Source organism: Mytilus galloprovincialis, chromosome 12, assembly GCF_965363235.1.
Source record: "Mytilus galloprovincialis chromosome 12, xbMytGall1.hap1.1, whole genome shotgun sequence".
NCBI classification, from domain to species: Eukaryota; Metazoa; Mollusca; class Bivalvia; order Mytilida; family Mytilidae; genus Mytilus; species Mytilus galloprovincialis.
This window is the reverse complement of record NC_134849.1, coordinates 46,492,392-46,514,726: the sequence shown is the minus strand read 5'-3', so window position 1 is coordinate 46,514,726 and position 22,335 is coordinate 46,492,392. Positions and strand designations below refer to the sequence as shown.

The 22,335-nt window shown below is 30.5% G+C and overlaps 2 protein-coding genes across 2 annotated transcripts; one reads left to right on the top strand and one right to left on the bottom strand.

Moving 5' to 3' along the window:
* Positions 1-323: 323 nt before the first annotated feature.
* LOC143053967 (uncharacterized) lies at positions 324-21,462 on the bottom strand. The gene is made up of 6 exons (XM_076226794.1): positions 21,245-21,462; positions 18,371-18,528; positions 7,328-7,469; positions 6,305-6,481; positions 1,698-1,865; positions 324-982 (listed from the first exon to the last, which is right to left on the bottom strand). Exons 2-6 carry the CDS (start codon positions 18,521-18,523, stop codon positions 342-344), a joined length of 1,281 nt encoding a protein of 426 aa, XP_076082909.1. The 5' UTR covers positions 18,524-18,528; positions 21,245-21,462; the 3' UTR covers positions 324-341.
* On the top strand, positions 8,126-9,336 carry LOC143053968 (uncharacterized). Its single transcript, XM_076226795.1, has one exon. It carries the CDS (start codon positions 8,252-8,254, stop codon positions 9,233-9,235), a length of 984 nt encoding a protein of 327 aa, XP_076082910.1. The 5' UTR covers positions 8,126-8,251; the 3' UTR covers positions 9,236-9,336.
* Positions 21,463-22,335: the final 873 nt, after the last annotated feature.

Genomic DNA, 22,335 nt, shown 5'->3' with positions numbered 1-22,335 from the left:
TATTCTTACCAATAATGAGGATATGATGACCTTCGAAATAATGGAATCCCATATTTTAAAAAGAAACATACCAAATATGAATAGCCTTGAATAATCATGAAAAGCCTTATATTTCTTCAATTATTGTCAATTTGCAAAGATTATAATAGTAATATAACGAAACATATAAAATTCTAGTTTTTCAATGCGTAGCAGATGGTATATTACATCTTAGAATGATTTTATCCATTAATTATTTCTCCTAATTATGATAATTTCTCAATAAATAATGAACTCTGAATCAAGATATGCACATGAATCAAGATATGCACATGAATTCGAAGTTTGTTTGAATGTTTTCTTTATTTGGGAATGTGACCAGATCTTACATATTTCATAAGTCTGACAGCTTCAACATGCATGAAATTGAAATCTTTTCGCAAAATTTCTTCATTCAATTCCTGCAGAACAGCACCGTCGACTAGTTGGGCTGCGAATTCCTTGCAATACTTTGACAAGTTAAGTGTTTTTAGAATACTTAGTATCTCCTGCACAGATTTCTCAGTGACAAAAGACTTGGACGATCCAGCTGACCAGCTGTTTGTGGACGAGTTATAATCACTGTCAGATGCACATGTTTCACTGATGTACATATAATTGTCAGATGAGTCTAAATTCACACTTTCGTCTGCATGCATCACACGATAGTTCTGATCCTCCACAACTGCACTTAATGAATCATACGGTCGCGCTGGTAATGGGGGTCTTTTTTCTGCGGAATACTTTTGGGGTCGAGGCGGTAACCACTCTGGATCAGGTTCGGGTAAGGCTTCATAAATGTCGTCTTCTTCATCACTTACACTTTTACTTTTTTGTCTAGGAATTAGCTTTGGCGGTACATCATTATAGTCACCGCCATGACTGTAATCACGTGGAAGTAAATCTGGAGGTACAGCATTTCCTGTTCCCGTAGTTTTCGCACCTCTTTCAAATTTGGTAAGTTCTGCAAAAAAAATGTATTTTCTCTTATTAAAATGTAATCAATAACAATCAATTTATTTTTTATATCAACCATCGACATATACATGGATGTTTGAAAACTCATAGTGTTTTATTTTTATTTTTATTTTCATGTGGAAAAATGTTGGCTGGTCTTTTATACTCCTGCATAATATATTAATCAGGTTTTTAAATTTTACCTGTAATAATATAAACGTCACAAAAAAATACGTCAATCTTTGTGACGTATAGTTTATATTTTGTTTATGGTGTCCTGGTGTGATGTCGTAAATTCTTTGGAAGTGTACGTTGTTATTCTGCGGTGTCCAAGTTATTATGTACTTTTATTTCATTTATTTATGGATTTCTCTATGCTGGGTGTTGTAATTTTAGAGGTATTTTTAACATGACCATACATACAGGAGGTTTGGCTAGCCATAACACATGGTTCAACCACAATTGTTTTTTTTTCATAAAATGTCTTGTAACAAGTCAGAAATATGGCAGATTTTATCTATGGACACTGTATTTTACATCAATATTTCAGTTGGTTTTTCTTTATCGTTGGTTTGTACACTCACTGACATATTCCCCTTATCCTCTTTTATTCTTTTTGAAAAATACCGAATAACTTTGTTTTTTTTTTATTTCGTGATATATAATTTCATAAATGTACACAAACACTGTTCCAATATTAACCAACAGTAATATATGTTTACCTGGGCTACCTTCGTTATCCTGAAATTTGATATTCTTCTGTACAAAAATGTCCATTGATCTCAGCTTATCCTGGAACTGTTCTTGCGGTTTATGTGTGTATCCAGTAATGATAGATACTGATATATCTGGACATAGAGCCACCAGTGCTGATATCGGGGATATTACACCTGTAATTGAATATTCACTTTTAAATTGTATTTTGGATTTGATAGAATTGGCGTCACTTCTTTTACCCCAGGAATAGATTTCATTCGCTTCTTTGGCTAAACTTTTAGGAATGTGGGATCCTGAATCATCTTCAATTTTGTACTTGATTTGGCCTATAACTTTTTTTTATTCGAGCGTCAATGATGAGTCTTTTGAAGACAAAACGAACGCCTGGCGTAGACAGTTTTAATCCTGGTATTTATAATGAGTTTATTGTTAAACATTGAAGTTTTTAATTAATATACGCGAAAACATATCATTTATAATTTTTATTTTTGGCGTCGGCGTCAGCATGTGGGTTCAGTCTGTGGCAAAAATTTATAAGACATCAACAACTTTGTCAAAACTTAATGGAAGTTTATGAAACTTGAAAATGTCCTCGTATTTAACCAGGACTGTCATAAATGTACACAGTTAAAATAACGAGATATTAGCAACTGCAAATTTGGCGGGAATAAATCTCTCTAGAAAAATATCAAATATTTTATAAGACATTATAATATGACATTTTTTAACAATATGTAATCAAATGACAGAAAGACAAGCAGGGGTTAGCGGGCACACTTTTGAATGGCACAACATGGATAAAACCATAGGATTCTGAATATCTGGTGAAAATTCAAAACATCATAAGGATCGGGAAGTTTGCTCCCTTTGTGTTTTGAATTTTTGCCAGATATTCGGAACCTGTGGATTTATCCATCAGTTCATCTCAGACAACATTCGATTATCATGTCAATTTTCACACTTAACTGATGTATAAAAAAGAAGATGTGGTATGATTGCCAATGAGACAACCGTCCACAAGGGACCAAAATGACACAGAAATTAACAACTTTAGGTCACAATACGGCCTTGAACAATGAGCAAAGCCCATTCCGCATAGTCAGCTATACAAAAAATGTATATAGTATAAAAAAGAAGATGTGGTATGATTGCCAATGAGACAACTATCCACAAAAGACCAAAATGACACAGACATTAACAACTATAGGTCACCGTACGGCCTTCAACAATGAGCAAAGCCCATACCGCATAGTCAGCTATAATAGGCCCCGATAAGACAATGTAAAACAATTCAAACGAGAAAAGTAGTTTATTTATGTCACGGGAACAAACTATTTTAATTTAACTATCGTTGATATCTTTATTTGATTTATTCTTCCACTTTTTTGTCAGCCTTAATTCGAAGAGACAACAACACCGAACTTAATAAAAAATTGAAATAACCTCCATGAGATAATGGGCAACTAGTTTATCTTTTTTTAAATCGGTCACAGTTGCCATGGAAACAGTAACATTGTGAAACTGCAATATGTTCAAACTGTAATGACACTTAACAGAAATGTGACATGTTATGAATAAAATCATGTGCAGTTTAAGGGCTTGAAAGTTTCGAAATAGCTGCTGTTACCATATGACCAAAATGGCATCTGCTATTGCTTGTAATTGCACATTTAATTGCTATTCCTATCTTTTATAATCAATAAATATTTTAATAACACCTTATACTCTTTTAAACGTATCTTTTGACCGAATGTTCAGTGAGTATCTATGGTGAGTTTATGTATATTCAAATAAAATGTTGAATAAAACTGATTTTAATTAAACAAGGAAGAATAATTACTTCCTTCCTCATAATGCGTTATCTAATAAAAGTAGTAATCCTAAAATACTTCAACATTTTGTTTTAGCAATTGAAGACAGTGTTTTATCTAAAATGACTATCTGTTACGATTAAACGAATTGGTGTTCAAATATAAGTATTTTGGGTCCAAGAAAAATGTCAAAAGTACAAGATTGTTATTTAACCGATGAAAATTTCTTTTCTGTTAAAAAAAATCATATCAATAAGTTTGTTTATATACGTTTACTTTCGTCTTATTGATTTGCCCATTTTTGTTCAAAAAGATTAATGAAATTGATATGTACTTAAAATATAACCAGTTAAATTCGTAACTTGTTGTTCGGCGAATGCAAAAGAAACAGACGCTCTTGTTTCCATATCGATAAATAAGGAAGAACAATTGAAATGATTAATACGTGATAAAAATCGGACTCTCTTTTTACATTTGATTATCTGATTATCTGATTATCTGATTATCTTATTTATCAGCGTCGGCGTCAGCATGTGGGTTCAGTCTGTGGCAAAAATGTGTAAGTCATCAACAACTTTGTCAAAACTTCATAAAAGTTTATGAAACTTCGACATTTTCTTGCATCGTACTAAGACTATTATAAATTGATGCTATATAATTAAAGGAAATAAAAACGATAAAAAAAATATCAAGGATTTTATAAGACTTGCTAGTATGACATTTTAAACTATATCTAATCTCATTATGGAAATAAAAGTAGGGATGAGCAGGCAAATCTTTTAATTGCACTACATGGATAAAACCATAGGATTCTAATTTTTTGGCAAATTTAAAATAAAAACAAGAGAAGCGAACATCGTTCATTCAATCTCAGATTATCAGTCAATTTTCACTCTTAATACCAGTAGTACAGTCATGTCACCCGAAAAAAAATTATTTAATTTTACTATCACTATTCATATTAATCTTCCATTTTTTGTCCGCCTCAATTCTCAGAGACGACAAAACCGAACTTAGTAAAAAAATTTAAATAACCACCATGAGATAATGGGCATCTACTTTAATTTTATTAAATCGGTGACAGTTGCCATGTAAACAGTTACATTGTGAAACTGAAATATGTTCAAACTGTAATGACACTTAACAGAAATGTGACATGTCAAGAGTAAAATCATGTGCAGTTAAGGGCTTGAAAGTTTCGAAATAGCTGCTGTTACCATATGACCGGAATGGCATCTGCTATTGCTTGTAATTGCACATGTACTAATAATTGCTATCAGTAAATTTTATTATTAAAATATTTTAATAACACCCCATACCCTTTTTGACTTATCTTTTGATCGAATGTTCTGAGGGTATATATGATGAGTTTATTTATATTCAAATAAAATATTAAATAAAACAACTGATTTTAATTAAACAAGGAAGAATAATAACTTCCTTCCTTATTATTCGTTATCTAATAAAAGTAGTAATCCTAAAATACCTCAATATTGTGTTTAAACAATTGAAAACAATGTTTTATCTAAAATTACTATCTGTTACGATTAAACGAATTGGTTTTTAAATATAAATATTTAGTCCAACAGAAATGTCAAAAGTATATTTTTATTATTTCTAACAGATGAGATGTGACGATAACCGAGGAAAATTTCTTTTCTGTTAAAAAATGTCTATCAATAAGTATTTTTATTTACGTTTCCTTTCGTCACATTAATTTGCCCATTTTGGTTCAAATAAATAAATAACATTAGTGTGTACTTATAAATTTCACCAGTTGAAATCCTAATTTGCTGTTCGGCGAATGCAAAAGAAACAGACGCTTTTGTGTCCTTATCGATAAAAAAAAAGAAAGAACAGTTAACATGATTAATACGTGATTAAAATCGGACTCTAATTTTACATTTGATTATCTACTGAATTTATTTACTTGTTGATTAATATAATGCATAAATGTATGTAACAATGAACATTACATAATAAGTTCTGATATTCCCATAAAATACTTAAAGGGGCATTGGATGTCCATCTGTTTTCTTCGATTTGACTCAAATTCTCATATTTGATTATAACATACTAAAACGTATATCTAAATCATTAAAAGTCTAAAATAAACAGTTTACAAGGCATTTGCTCGATAATATGTATCATTTTTTCGTATGTATTTTTTATCTCAAAAACATCTAATTAGCTAATGAGTTTACCTCCGAAGACTGTTGAGTAAATATAAGCGATATAAGCATAGATGTGGATATAAATAGATAGCGAACTCGTGCAATTGAATTTTTCTAGGTCTGTGTCATTTCATATAATAGTTTAAAACATATGTTAATCATAGTTTTTACCTGTATAAGAATGAGTTTTTGTGTATCAAATCATCAGTCAATTAAATGATTTACCTTTGTTTCATCTTCAATGTTGACATTCTTTTTCTTTTAATGACGACTTAACACTCATAATTCAAGCGGAATCCATCTCTAGCTATATCTGGTTTACGCATGCATTATGCGTGTTCAGTCATCAATTGAAGATCACATGAAAACGGATTCAACCAGGTAGAATTGTTATTTTTTAGTTACATAACGAATAAGAAATAAGAACTTCAAATAAAAGCCTGTAAATACTATCGATCACCTAATTGTATACATTTTAGTATATTGAGACGTCAAAATGCATTATTCACTTATGGTCTTTGCTTATTGTTGCATTCGAAAGTTAGAACTATCTTTATGAACGGTGTTTCAATTTTTGGATGTGAAAATCTTATCTAAGTTAGCAATTTTCAAAAAGTTAATAATTACCATCTTCTAAACAGTTCCCTTGTATGTTATCTTCAACGTAAGTCTTCATGATCAGTATATTTACTCCTTTAATACTTTCCAGAGTAGATCTAAGCTCTATATTGTAGCTTGCATATCTAACTTGGACTGGTAAATTATTTTCTGCTAATATTTCTTCCATAAGTTGGGGGTTTCCAACTAAGTAAACATATAATATACATGTAAAATATTCTTTCATGGTAATAGTTCATAAATGACTATCAGACTAGTTTTAAATGTTGACCTGCATGGTATGTGTTCTATGAAATGATAACATTCATTGAATAGTTTTTGTTAGTTTCAAAAACCAATGGATATCTTGTACTTTTTATGTTTAAACTGTCATTCCACCAAAACGATGGTTACATTGAACATCTCAATATAATTCAAAAGATTTTCCATGCATATAAACACCTTCGTCAATACGCGTTTCGGGCGGAGATAATTTCTTTCCTGGTATCTTTGGTGAATTAATTTAATAAGTAACTCATTTATGATTGTTTTAATGCATTGCATGTTTTGGAGGGAAAAAAATACCTAATTCCAAGCCGTATTCAAAGAGGGGAAGTTCATAAAAACTGATAAAATCAAATGATATCAATTAGTATAGGTGTTGATGCACAATCTTTGCTAATTTTCTGTTGAATGCATATGCATCATTTATCTAGCGATTAACACAATCAAGTGGCTACATAAAAAGGCCAGGTTTACACCGTTCAATCGGTATGATGGCAATAAACATCTACATATATTGTGGAGTTTTGTAATGTTGCAATCTCATAGAATCCTCCTTACCTATCCTTCGATTGTGATTTTTCTCTCTTAATTTTAACAGTGATTGCAGGTGTTTAGCCTTTTAATGAATTCTGTTGAAGTCTTTTCGCAATCTTTGATAATGTTTGATAACAATTACAGAGTAGGGACTTTCCGTTTTGAATTTTCCTCGGAGTTTAGTATTTTTGTGATTTTACACACTAGGAAACAACCTTTCGGAACCAAATTTACCTTTCTTTGAACTTTTCACAACAGTAAACTTATATTTTCCATCAACAGGTATACTTAGGAACTCGTCTCTTAGATTTCCAGCATCCTTTGAAAGTCTGGCTAGAGCTCTAAGCTGTTGGCATGGTCGATGAAGTCGAATTATCTGTAGAAAAAAAAAAAAACATCTTTTGATTGTTTCAATGATTATGATTCCCATTTAAAGAACAAAGAGTTTCACTTTGTTACATCGTTGTGCGTTTTTTTATTTGTTTTCTTTTGTTTCTTTCCTTTGTTTCTTTTTTTGTGTTTTTTGTGTTTTTTGGCTTATTTCTTTGATTTATTTTGAAAGTTGTTGTTTTATTGATTTGGCAACTGTTGGAAAAGATCTATATTATCATATTCTGTTTTCCTAATTTAAAAGAGAGACGAAAGATACCAAAGGGACAGTCAAACTCATAAATCTAAAATAAACCGACAACGCCATGGCTAAAAATGAAAAAGACAAACAGACAAACATCAACCCTCTATCAAGAAAATCATGATAAGAAATGCAAGCACGGGAATATCGTATCAATTGGGATATATATATCCCGTATGCAGGTGCTGCTGGAATGTTGCTAAGTTTTCATTATGAATTAAATATGTTTTTTTTATCGAATACAGTTTCCCCTACATGCATGAAACGGGTGTTTAACAAGATGGCCGCCAGTGTAGTTGTGAGCTAAACTAGCTCTGCAGTTTTGGCAGTTTTTATAGTGATTTTTGATATTTTCATGAGATAAAATTTATACTAGAGTGTTCAACTTTTGGAATACAACCTGGATTTGGGCTTATTTATGGACATAATTTCAATTTGTGAAAGATACAGTTTGTAGAAACTTTTTTCTATAGTGAAAACATTTTTGAGTGATTACTATTCAGTGTATTGAAAGTGAAAACCTAAACATGCCACCACCTCTGGCCAATAAGATAAACACCAAGGACAATAAGGAAATTAAGAACAAAGATGGAAATAAAACAGTTCAGTCTTTATTAGCACCAAAGAAAGATCAACAAATAGCTAATCAAGGAAATCCACCACCCAAGCGTGACAAAAGAACTTTCTCAGATGTGTCAGAGGAGAGCCTAGAGGGTATTGATTTAATGAGTATTCATTCAGATTTAAAGGACATCAAAAAAAGCCTTCAAGATATTGTTAAAAAATCTGACCTGGAAAATCTTGTCAAACAAAAGGACTTAAAAGATCTTGTGACAACCATTGTAAGTAAGCTTTTGTCTACACTGAAGGAGTCAATCACTGAGGAATTTAACACCAAACTGAGGGAAAGAACTGGAAAGTTGAAAGACGAGATAGATGCTCTTAATATAGACAATGAGAACTTCAAAGAGAGACTTAGAACAAAAGATAGGCAAATAGAAGAGCTTCAGGAAAAAGTGTCAGATTGCAACCATAGATCCATAGATGCACTTAAATCTGCAAACTATAATGAACAGTACTCCAGGAAACATAATATAAGAATGGTGAATTTTCCAGAAAAGAGAAATGAGAACTTACGAGATGTCTTCGTGAAAATGGTGAAGAAAGACTTAAATGTTGAGATAGAACCATCAGATGTCATAGCAATACATCGAATCCCAGGAAAAGAAGGTTACATCAAACCTGTGATAGCAAAGGTCCGTAACACAGAAATTAAAATCAAGATAATGAGAAGTAAGAAGGGGTTGAAGAATGACATTAAATTTCATGACGATATAACCCAAAGAAATCTTGGACTATTAGCTAGACTAAATACAAATGTGATGCTAAATAATGCCTGGTTCTACAACTGTAGTGTATATGGTAAATTAAAGGACAGTGAGTACAGAATAAAATTTGATCTTTATGACAATATAGATGAAAAAATTAAAAAAAAACTTGCAAGCATATAAACTTTCAAGTATGTAAATATTTTCTATCTTATTAATTGTGGTAATTTTTTGCTTCTTTGTTTGTTCATAAATGGGAGGTAACTCTAATTATCAATAGTGGAAAAGCTTTCTTGATTAATGGGAGGTAACTCTATATTACTAGAATGTTTTATTATATATTATATATACTATAAGAAATTTTCACTCATAACTTTCTAAGGAAAATGTGTTCAAAGATTTTCTTAGAGTTGAATAAAACATTTTTAACTATATAATTGTACTAATTCTCCATTTTCAAAAACTTTATTTTTATTTTTATCATAAAATCGTTCTCAACACACTTAAAATTTATATAAATATTGAAAAAAGAAAATATTATACTAGGTTCTCGTTTCTGTTAATTTAAAAAGAAAATAAAGCATTTAACACCAAACTATCAGAATAAAAAAAATATGTTATTTATCATATGAAGCCAATCTGTAAAAAGTATCTGATGTATATTAAATATTGTTTCAAGCGCCATCTTTTGTGTATATTTGTGATGTATAAATGTGAAGTTAGTATGGGTATGCATTTTTATTTTAAGTATTGTACTGCTTTGCTTTTCTATTGTCTGATTGAACATATTACTTAATGAGTATTGATAATAATATTACAGTTTTATCTATGAATGTAAGGGGCATATTTTCAAGCAAGAAAAAAAGATTAGATATTTTTGATTGGGTAAGAGGTAAACATGCATCTATTGTTTGTTTTCAAGAGACTCACAGTAATGAGGATATCGAGAAACTTTGGCAAGATGAATGGGGTAATACATGCATTTTCAATCACTACAACAATAAAAGTGCTGGTGTTAGTGTGATGTTTAACAAGGGTCTAGATTTTAAGATTCATGATTCTAAGATAGACCAGAAAGGTCGTTTTATTGTTTTAGACTTATCATTATATGAACAAAGGCTAACCTTTGTCACTGTTTATGGATTTAATACTGATGAACCATCATTGTTTAGTGATATTTTACACAACATCTCTTGCTATACTAATACTAGCATCTTAATGTGTGGTGACTGGAATGTTGTACAAGATTTTCATATGGACACTTATAATATTCTGCACAATAGAAATTTGAACTCTCGTAATAAGATTGAGGAAATTTCACAAACTTTTGAACTTTTAGATCCATGGAGAACCTGTCATCCAGATGACAAAAAATTTACTTGGCGTCAAACCTCCCCTATCAAGCAGAGTCGATTAGATTATTTTTTAGTGAGCGAAGACTTATTTTCACTTATGAAAAATGCAAAAATTATACCTGGATACAAAACCGATCACTCAGCCATTGTTTTCACATTTTCTGCCAGTCTTGATAAAAGGGGTAAGGGATATTGGAAGTTTAATTCACAGTTGTTGAGAGATACTGTATATGTCGAAAAGGTAAAGATGTGTATTAAGGATACTGTTTCTGAGTTCTATCTTTCAGACAGTAGAGATGACCTATTTCATGTTCAATTTTCTTGTAACGATCAATTTTTTCTTGAAGTACTGAAGATGAAAATCCGATCCTTGTCCATTACACACAGTATATCTAAATCAAAAGAAGAAAAAAGAGCTACTCTGAAACTTGAAGAAGATATACAAAATTTAGATATAATTATGAATACAGCCCCTACTGACGCTGTACAGACCAATTTAAATGATAAAAAAGTGGAGTTAGAATCCATGAGAGAACAGAAGATAGAGGGTTTACTATTACGGTCGTGGGCAAACTGGCATGAAAATGGTGAAAAATGTTCCCAATATTTTTTAAAATTAGAAAAGAGAAATTTTATAAAGAAGACAATGGTTGAAATGATTGGTGATCAGGGTAATCATATATCTGACCAATCCACGATTCTCTCAGAACAACATAACTTTTATAAAAAATTGTATTCAAAGAGAAAAATTGATTGTTCAAGTGAAAGCTTTTTTTCTCATGATGTTGCCCTCACACAGGAACAACATGACCTGTGTGAGGGTAACTTGACATATGAGGAATGTGCTATAGCATTGAGTAAGATGAAAAATGGGAAATCCCCAGGAAGCGATGGATTTACTGTCGAATTTTACAAATTCTTTTGGAGAGATCTTGGACCATTTGTTTATCGATCATTATTCTATGGATATGAATCTGGACTTTTTTCAGATTTTCAATATCAAAGTGTCATAACTTGTATACCAAAAGAAGGAAAAGATAAGCGATATATTGGTAATTGGCGACCTATCAGCCTATTAAATACAGACATTAAGATAGCTTCTGCAGCTATAGCAAACAGAGTTAAGTCTGTATTACCATTTATTATTAGTGACACTCAAAAGGGATTTATCAAGGGGAGATTCATTGGGGAAAATACTAGATTATTGTATGATTTGATGCATTATCTTGAATATCACAACATGAGCGCCTTACTTTTATTAGTTGATTTTGAAAAGGCATTTGACTCTGTTGACTGGGTATTTTTACAAAAAGCATTAAAAAGTTTTAATTTTGGTCCTTCGATGTGCAGATGGTTCGAGACTCTCTACAAAAGTGCTAAAAGTTGTGTAATCAACAATGGCAATTTGTCAAATTTTTTCAATCTTGAGAGAGGTTGCAGACAAGGTGACCCGCTCTCCCCTTATTTGTTTGTTATTGGTGTAGAGTTATTATCGTTGAAACTTAAGTCAAACCCCAAAATTCACGGTATCCTCATTAATGAAAAACAAACACTTTTAAGTCAGTATGCAGATGATACTTTTCTAACTTTAGATGGTAGTGAGACATCACTACAAGAAAGCCTCAATTGTTTTGATTCTTTTTATATGTTATCTGGATTGAAAATGAACAAATCAAAGACAAGAGCTGTTTGGATTGGTAACAAAAAATATTCTGATCAAATATTGTGTCCAAATTACAATCTTATGTGGTCACACACAAACTTTAGACTTTTAGGAATAGATTTTTCGCTTGATTTAAAAAGTATTCTTGATATTAATTTTAGAAAAAAGATCAAAGAGGTTTCAGCTATACTAAAAAGCTGGCAACATAGAAAATTAACATTACTAGGTAAAATTACTGTAATTAAGACTCTGGCATTGCCGAGACTGATTCATTTGTTGACTGCCCTGCCAAATTTACCTCACTCACAATTAAATGAGCTGAGTGCTATGTTTTTTAATTTCATTTGGAATGGTAAGACTGATAGAGTAAAGCGTAGTACTCTTATTGCAGATTTTTCACAGGGAGGATTAAATATGGTGCATTTGCAGTCTTTCTGTACATATCTTAAATTATCTTGGGTAAAGAGATTTTTATCAAATTCAGATGGTTCTTGGCAGAATTTATTACTAGCAGAACTAAAACAGTTAGGTGGTGACAGAGTCTTTACATTACAAAAGGATAAGATTAAAGAAATTTCTAATCGCTTAAAAAATCCATTTTGGAAAGACATATTTGAATGTCTACACATGGCAAAGCCTTATACAAAGTTATGTGTTCCAGAAATTTTGTCATTGGATATTTTAAACTTTATACCAATATCTGAATACCCTGTTTATATGAAATGGAAGTTATATGGTATACAGTTTATAAGGGACATTGTAGATAGTCAAAGTAAATCACTACTAACATTCCAACAAGTAAGACAAAAACTTAATTTGGAAAAATTTTTGAGATACTATAGTTTATTATCTAACATTCCAAAATATATCAAAAAATACATCAAAGATTATTGTGATTTGAACTTAGAAAATTTTGTTCCTTTTGATGCATTTTCTAAAAGGATCTTGGAAAATAAGAAGTTAAAATTTGTATACAGAGATCTTGTAGATAAAATATGCATACTCCCATATGAGAAATTTTTAAAATGGGAGGATGTAACAAATTCTGAAATCTCAGAATGGTCTAAGTATTTTTCTCTTTTGAAAAGATGTTGTAGGGATACATATTTAAAGAATTTTCAATATAAAATATTACATAGAATTATACCTACTAATACATTTTTATATAGAATTAAGCAAAAGGAAACAAGTCTATGTACCTTCTGTAATGAGGAAGAGGAAACAATAGAACATTTATTTTATGATTGTAATGTTACATACAATTTTTGGTTGTCATTTTTACAGAAAATTAAATTATTTGATGAGCATTTCAGCATTAGTAAGACAGAAATTTTATTGGGATTTATTACTAAGAGTTTGTTTATAAATTTGTTAATAATTATAGCTAAAAACTACATCTTTAGATGTAAGTTAAGAAATATAGCTCCTAGTTTTATAGGACTTAAATTCAGAATAAAACAATACCAATCAAATGAATTTTATATTGCAAACAAAAATAATAGGGCAGCATCTTATGAAAGATTCTGGTCCTCACTACATACAATTTTTTCATGATTTATATTATCATTTATACTTTAAATTATACTATAGTGAGCAGTGATATTTTGAATTTTTACTTTATATATAGACATGCATGCATACTAAATGGTAAGATTGCAGCGACTGTGTGTAAGTAGTGAGAGAAAGTGTGAGTGTGAGCAGCTATATTCTTTTTTTTTTCTTTAATAACTATATTCTTGTATTATGAAGATAAATTTAAAAAAAAAACAAAATGGATAGTCTTGTATATAACTTTCAATATTTACCCCAAAAACCATAGTCAGGTGGTGATTGTAGGGGTATTGTAAAATCCTGACTATTGAAAAACAAATAAAAGATAAAAAAAAAATGAAACGGACATTGTGTTATTAAGTTTAATTATAAGAAACACCGGAATTTATCTCCCTCGTGCACAGCTATGATTACGTTTCCGATTTTGGCTATCATACTTTTTTTCCTTTTCGTTTTGCAAGCTCTTCATAATTTGAAGAAGTTTTTGAACGTGCAGAATTTTGCTCTCGAGCATCTCAGATAATATATTTATTGTCGAAATGAGTACCTGGTGCAGTAACATTGGTATCGTTAATGCAGTTTCAGCAAAGTTTAAAATATCCTGTGGTTAAACTTGTCTTTTAATGAAAGTTATGTTATTTCTATAATTCTTAAATTTGTATTAAGCTTAACCAACATTTATGATTTTCAGATCGAGTGTTTTTAAAATTGAAAAACAAAAACAAACACCATTAACTATGCATTTTCAATAAGAATAATAAAACAATCCGTGTGATCAACGTCTATTGTAAAAAAAAATGCAAAATATTAACTAGAAATGTTCAAATGTGTACAAATTTGACCAAAAGATACATTCTATTGCTCCTAGTTTGTTGATTTTGGATAACTTGCTTAAGTAAATAGTAATCAAAGGTACCAGGATTATAATTTAATACGTCAGACGCGCGTTTCGTCTACATAAGACTCATCAGTGACGCTCAGATCAAAACAGTTAAAAAGCCAAACAAATACAAAGTTGAAGAGCATTGAGGACCCGAAATTCCAAAACGTTGTGCCAAATACGGCTAAGTAAAAGTAATTGGTTCAAACATAGAAGGTAAGTGACATTTCAAACCGGGAAATCACGACATACAGCATTCCTAAGAAGATAACCTATCTGCCAATACGCACGTCCAAGGAAGTGTTTCAGTTACTATATTTAATAACTTTTAAATAACTAATTGGTAAAACCAGATTTTAATAACTTCAAATTTACTACTTGGGATTAATTATTATTCGTTGGACACCAATTTTCATGGATATCGTGTTAACCCGATACCAAAAATGTAAATGTCAAACGAATTACAAATTTTGTATACGAATGTATGTAGACGTTTGAAAAACCACGAAATCAAATATCTACGAAGTTTTCCTCAATCCACGAAAATTGGTACCATAAAGAAAAAATAAAATCCACAGAATCTGATATTTCAGGAATGTCTCGGAAAACAATATAGAGGCAGGACAGTGATTAACTGTATTTACTAGTCATTATAACATTGAAAGGTAGTTTTGATTACTAGTATGTGATGTACTGATCTGTACATTGATCTATTGAACATAGTCATGTATCTTCCACTTGTTTGTATTATTCATAGGTGAGCAAGGGATCACGGTCTTGTGATGATAAATCAAAATTTAAATATTTTTAAACTGTTACAATTAAAGTATTTTTCTAGAACTATACCAGAATTAAATGTATTTTATTATTGAGTTATTTGTAAAGGAAGTTTTCAAAGTTTAAGTTGTAAGGTATTTCAAATTGTATTACAACGTAAAGTATTTTGTCAGCTACATAACAGTGACTTACTTTACTATTGTAGCAAATAATCTTTCTTTAGATTTGGAAAACAATGATTTGAAAGAGAGGTTAATATTATTTTCTACTATATTTATGTCGAGTAACTGTACTTATGGAGAAATGAGGATTTTTTTTTACAGATTTAGCGGCCAAGAGATAGCTCAAGTATAGTTTTTCTCACAAAATAAAATATTTTCTGTTCATTGTATGTTACTTTGTATTAAGGTTTTGTTCTTATCCAAAGTGCGACAGTTACAGTATACAAATTTCTTTCATATTATAGGTTTGATCTAAAGCTTTAACGTTGGGAAAACAAGTGAACAACGTTACAACAATACATTCACAAAAAGTTTTCAATTTGATATAATGTGTTCAAATTATTACCTGGCAATCCATATTGAAGGCAGATTGAAACGCTAACGGACGCGTAAAACAATAAATCAACTTTTCTTCTTCGTGACGTATGTATACCGACACCAACGTAATTGAAATTCAGGACTAATTTTGAATTGATATGCATATTTGTTTAATCTTGATAATATTTAAAGATAAAGAATACAGTCAGCTAGTTGGTATTAAGTCATTGGGATAAACTGGTTTCTTTATTTGAGATTGCTCCCCTTACTGAGACATGTGAGATGAGTCGTACTGTTTGACTACTACACTATAAATAATCCCGTCGCAATAGAATCTGACAGCTATTTCATTTCCACTTTCTACTTTATATTTAGATTTTCATATAGTCACTGAATAATCGACAATTGCTAAGTGTACACATCAAATTAAGAATGTTAAGTACATTTCAAGGTAAAATCTCATCGTTGTAATTATTTGGTTTAAGTATTACAATTTATCTCAATTATTAAATCTTCATACCAAATTCATAGCGATAATTCGACATCGTCTGATGGTGTTGCGTTAACTATATAGATATATATGATAGAAATGACAAAAAAACGTATGAACAGATTTTCAAGAAAGAAAAACAAGAGCAACTATTTCAGACGTTTACCTAATTGTTTTAAGAGGTGAATCGGTATCAAATCCCTACACCTAACGACGCAACATTAATAAAACGTTCGTATACCGATCAGCTTTAGAATAAAGTTGATTTTTAGTTTGTAATCCGGGATTTATTTTCTCTCAATCGAATTTTAGCTTTTGAACAGCGGTATATTACTGTTGTATTTATTTACAATACAATGGTTGGTGTGATGTGAAATCTAACTTATATAATAAATCCCTATAGATGTAACAGTAAAATGTTTGACTTATAAACCATATGTATATCCCCGTTTTAAAATTTGAAAAATCCCATTATATCTATATTTGAGCATTGGGTGATATAGCTTGTGACATTTACATCCCCTATTACTTGGCCTCTCACGTAACTGAAGTAATCATTATGAGATCAATTTCCATTTTAAATGCAAAGTAACTAGAGCATATAAATTCAATTTACAAATAAATAATTTTACAAGAAGCACCCACAACGTCTGTTGAAAGAAATAATATCTTACTTGTGTTTAAGAATAAAGGGCTATAACACTTGCCCAAAAATCATTGCATCATGATCTGTTGGTTTAATGTTACAGTTCGCGAGTTCCAAAATGTTTTGGTAATGTAAATCTGTTTATATCCTTACATTGGGAATATCAACGTTTATTTGGTTACATGAAAAATAAAGAAAATACTAAGGGGGACTTTGAAAACTAAAATAAAATAAACATTTAGACAAACACCTAAAGAGAAAACAATATGTATCCAAAGAAAAACAGGGAATGAACTTAGTTTCAGCGGCACTAGAATCATCTTTCGTGATACTTTTCTCTTCAATGCCTTGTGCGAATTAAAAACAATTGCAAAAAGAACCAGATCATTTCGTTGTATCTTAATCGAGGGAAAGACAACGACTAAGATAACTAGATAAAATATGTATTCATCTGCTATCCAGATGTTTCAGATTTGTCAATCAAATTATAATGACGTCTGGAAAACTTTCGACATAACCATGAAAGCCCCTTGGTGAAAAAAGGTTCATTTAAAGCCGCAAGTCTCCATCGATAAAAGCAGTTTAGGCAACGTAAACCCTGACACATCCTATCAAATAGGATTATATGCTACTCTGATAGCCACGCTAGAACTTGACTACATAGAATTGGAATATAAAAATATAAAAATGAATTAATTGTAGATACCTAAATTTAAAAACGCATCAAGTATTTCAACTTCGAAAGACTCATCGGTACCGCTAAAATTGAAACAGTGACTCCGAAGGAAAAGGGTAAGAAATGGAAATGAATTTTGCTTAATAAAGGCAGCAGTAGTATACCGCTTCTCAAAAGTCATAAATCAAAAGAGAAAAAAAAACCAAAACCTATGGAAACTCATCAACTATAAGAGGAAAAGAACTGAACAACAAAAACACTGTGGTAACCATATTTGTTCAATACAATTGATGTGAATAAATGCAACCAAAATGGTTGCAAAACCATATTATTGAACTAATGCATTATCGATATAGCAGCAGTTGAAGTAGTCAGATGGTTCTAGCTTAATTTTTTCTTATAGTATGAAGTCTAACTAACATAAGACATCAAATGCGTTTAAATCAACATCAAGTGAAGCATTTTGAAACTTTAAGTTTTAGAGAACTCTTCGGGCTTCTGCCTCAAAATTATCTTAAAATTTCAAATCAGAATATATAGGAAACGATAGATTAACTTACCAGAGGAATGTCAACAAATTATTTGACAATGTATGATAGTTTGATAAAAAAAAAAAACCGACCTTTTTCTGTTATATTATATGTAAAATACAATGACAAACAAATGTTTATGTTTACTAACTAATACTTATGGTCAAACATTAAGATATGGTATATGCCCTTTGTGTTATTTAAGCTTTACCTGATCGTTAGCATAATCGTCATACTTTGTCTCACCATAGAATCCCTCTGTCACGATTATCAAAAGTGGTAGTTTGTCTTTGTACCTTCTGTGGAATTCGGGTAATGTTAATTGTTTTTCCTCAGAATACTCGTAGTCACTAGGTCTTGACATGGTAGCTGCAAGAAAATAAATACTCACTATTGAGCAATCTGAAATCAGGATTGAAAATTGTAATTTATCTGAAACATTTTTTATAAAAGGTTTGTATCAAATTTCGGGAATCCTTTAATTAGGAGATTCTGTAATAATCAGAGTCGTCGTTAACAATCATTTAAGATTTGAACAGTCTTGGTCTTATTGTAGTACGTAGCTGTGTTCAGTTCTCAATATTGAGAGCAGTTGAACTTAACAGTTACTAAACAATGGAGAGGGCTTACATGGGCTATGCCTGTTGCCCAATCCAATTCAATTTATTTGAAGAAAATATTGTTTAAACTTATAAATAAAATTTCTAAACAATGTTTAGATGTGAGAATATTTTTGAACTGGTTAACTCGTATTGAGTTATGATATACTATAGTCACCACGCACAAGTTGACTCACATGTAGAAAGTTTTGTAACAGAATATTTTTTAACATGCATTATTTATAATAATTCTCAAAATAAGAAAGACTCAAATTCAGTTTTTGATACAAAACTTTCGGATGCATTTTCTTGAATGAGTAAATCTTTAAATACTGTAATCAGTTTTTTTACTTTAAATTGATATTATTAAAAACACGATGATTTTGTTGAAATAGCTACCATTAAGTTCTGTAATAAGACGAAAGCCATATTATAATAATTAGATTATTGAAGTACAAAAAGGTGATTTATAAAATGTAAAATACAGATGTATCTACAACGTTATCTATGATTTAATAGTAGACAAAATACATTTGTTGCCAATCAATATAAGATCGGAAAAACCCCACCATATCTTGTTAAATGCTTCTGTTGTTCTGTTATACCGTCAAACTTTATAAATAAATATTTTTCTATAGTCTGTCATTTGATAAATACCTCACGGATGACAAGGGTATATACATATGTTAACGTTGGCCATCGATAGACCCTTACATCATGTATGTAATGACTACATGTGTGTCCAATTTAATGCTCATCCTACCTATTGTAGTATTGATAATTAACAGTTTTTTTTAGTATGCATGTTATCCTTGCAATGGGATGTTAAAAGTCAATCGATTAATCAGTAGTGATATTAAACAACCAAAAGATATTTCATCAAACAAGTGTTTAAACTCAAATAAGACAGTCAAATTGAAATACAAATTTAACTTTTAAAGAAATAACCATCCACTGTTCCTTGCTTGGAATAAAATATGATGTTATTATTTTTTAATAGAGTTAAAAGCGGGACATGTCTACCTGTCTACCTGTTAAAGAATAACAATTGTGAATAAATAATCTAGGTACATATTCTAATGGTGATTTATACCTTTTTCAAATTATTGTTTTTAATTTATATTCTTTTAAAGGAGTGGAAACCTTAGAAATTGCATATGAAAATGTATCAAAATGCCATAAAAGCATAAGGATGTTATGTTTAGATTTTAATAACTGACATCTTACTTAAAAAAGTAAAATAACAAAAAAACGAACTCCGAGGCAAATTCTTAACTGAAAGTCTATAAGCAAATAGCAAATTTAAGAACTCAAATACATCAAACGAATTGATAATAACTGTCATATTCATGACTTGGTGCACGCATTTTTAATGTAGAAAATGCTGGATAAAACCTGGATATATTGCTGGCTAAACATCTCACTTGTATGACAGTTGCATTCATGTCCATCATATTAAAAGACCTTCCACAAATTATTAGTATCACTTTTTATTCACCTCCACATGAGAGGTTCAGATTAAAATTGACCATTCGCTATTCATTAAAAGTAAGAAACGAAATTGTGATTGCACTACGCTTTAAATCCATTATGATCCATTATAGGAATTGTTATAGTTGAAGTACAAGTATTAAATTGAGATTGGAAAGGGGAATGTGACAAAGAGCAACGACAGCCCAAGACCATCAATGGTTCTTCAACAGAGCGAGAAAATCCCGTACCAGGAGATTGGCTTCAGCTGGCACCTCAACAAAAATGTGTACTAGTTCAGCAAAAATTGAAATTATACTAAACTCCTAAACATATGGATGAACCAAAATTAAAAAAAAATATAAAAGACTAACAACAAGTCAGAGGTATCATACTTTGGACAGGAGCTAAAATTCTGCGGAGTTAAACATGTTTGGTGGAATCTCAACCCTTTCCTTAACCTCTATCCAGTGTAGAATAAACATAGACAAAGCAATATGCACAGCAATAATCAGTTTGAAAAAAGTCCGAATCCGATGGATCACAATTTCAGTTGGACTAAAAAACGATATCTAGAGTATTTTTTCAACATGGAAAAAATAAACAAGTACACAAATGAGTTTTTCATTATAAACCAAGTCTTTTATTCCTATTGCTAACTCTTAGTTTTCTGTGTAATTGTATTCTGGACTGTTATTCGTATTATTTTTTTTTCTTTTCATTTCTTGAATCAAGGCTGGTGTATTTCTTTCTCCATCTTATTATTTCTGATTGCCTTTTGACTGTCTTATTTTAAAACTGCTATGTTGTTAGGAATATTATATTCATTTTTGAAGGACTATCACTAATATACACATTATTATAGATACCTGTACAAAAAAGATTTAAAAAATCACGAAGACGAACTTTAGGTTTGATCATATGATCGTTCAACAGTAAATCAAATATTGACTGATTTTAATAAGTTCAATTCACATTAAAAAAATATCTAAAATAATTCACTGTCGACTACTTACCTTAGTTATAATAGGCCCCGTCAAGACAATACATGTACATGTTTACTAATGATGCATCTATCACCTTGTTAATTATAGCACAATTAGCACACAGGTTAGTAAAATAAAAGTAATATATTCCAAATGTAATGTGTACACATATGAATGATTTAAATGTACTGCGCACCAAGGACAAATCAACCAGGAAGTTTGGATATTGAATGTTTTTCATATACTAATCGTTTAGACGTTATCGGGAAACTAAAATAGTTGATAATATTTATTGAGGCTTACATTATAAATAAATTCAACATGTAAATCTTATGTCTTTTGTCACATCACACATCCGTTACGTTATATTACTTTCCAACAAGGTTTGTCGAATATCGATTTGATATGTATTTGATCACGTTCCATAGATAAAAGGGAATTTCACCCTTCCAGAAGATACCGGTGTATGGATTTAACGGTCTTAAAAACACACTGATTAAACTTGAAAGAGTAACGATATTGAAGATCATAAAAAAAAACTTATTTCATGTATACATTATATATCAGTAATTGGAAACAAAGGATGAATCTAATATACAGCTTTTGATATTTTGATATTTTGTTTACATTCTGTGATTTTCATTCCACCTTGTTTTTGGAACAAAACGACATATTAAATGAAACGATATATTCTGCTTTTGATACATTTCTTTTTCTGAACACTAAAATTGTATCAAAGAAAAGAATAAAATGATCTGAACAACTCTTTCAAAAATACGTTAATTCAATTGTAGATGAAATGAATAATCTAAAACGAACACGTAAGTCCAGAATTATCGGTTGTAAAGCACTTTATGTCATAAATATTTCGAAATTCAAGATTATAGGAGTTTGATAAATTTTATATATATTGAACTAAAACCTTACCCAAAGTATCAAATTAAATTTTAAGGTTACGATGTGACTCATAACAAAAAATATACCGAAATTCTAATTAAGTTTATATAAGTACACAAATCCTGACAAAATCACATTATATATATATAGTATAACAACCACCATAACGCATAAGAAACAACTGTCATACCCCGAGGATATCACCAGCCAGTGGTCAGCACTTC

Bases quoted from the DNA above. Each gene is read 5' to 3' on its own strand.
- LOC143053968 (XM_076226795.1), top strand. From the start codon at position 8,252: ATGCCACCACCTCTGGCCAATAAGATAAACACCAAGGACAATAAGGAA.
- LOC143053967 (XM_076226794.1), bottom strand. From the start codon at position 18,523: ATGTCAAGACCTAGTGACTACGAGTATTCTGAGGAAAAACAATTAACA. The intron at 7,470-18,370 runs GTAAAGCTTAAA...TTTTTTCTACAG, and splicing joins ACGATTATGCTAACGATCAG to ATAATTCGACTTCATCGACC. The intron at 6,482-7,327 runs GTAAATTTGGTT...ATGTTTACTTAG, and splicing joins TGTGAAAAGTTCAAAGAAAG to TTGGAAACCCCCAACTTATG.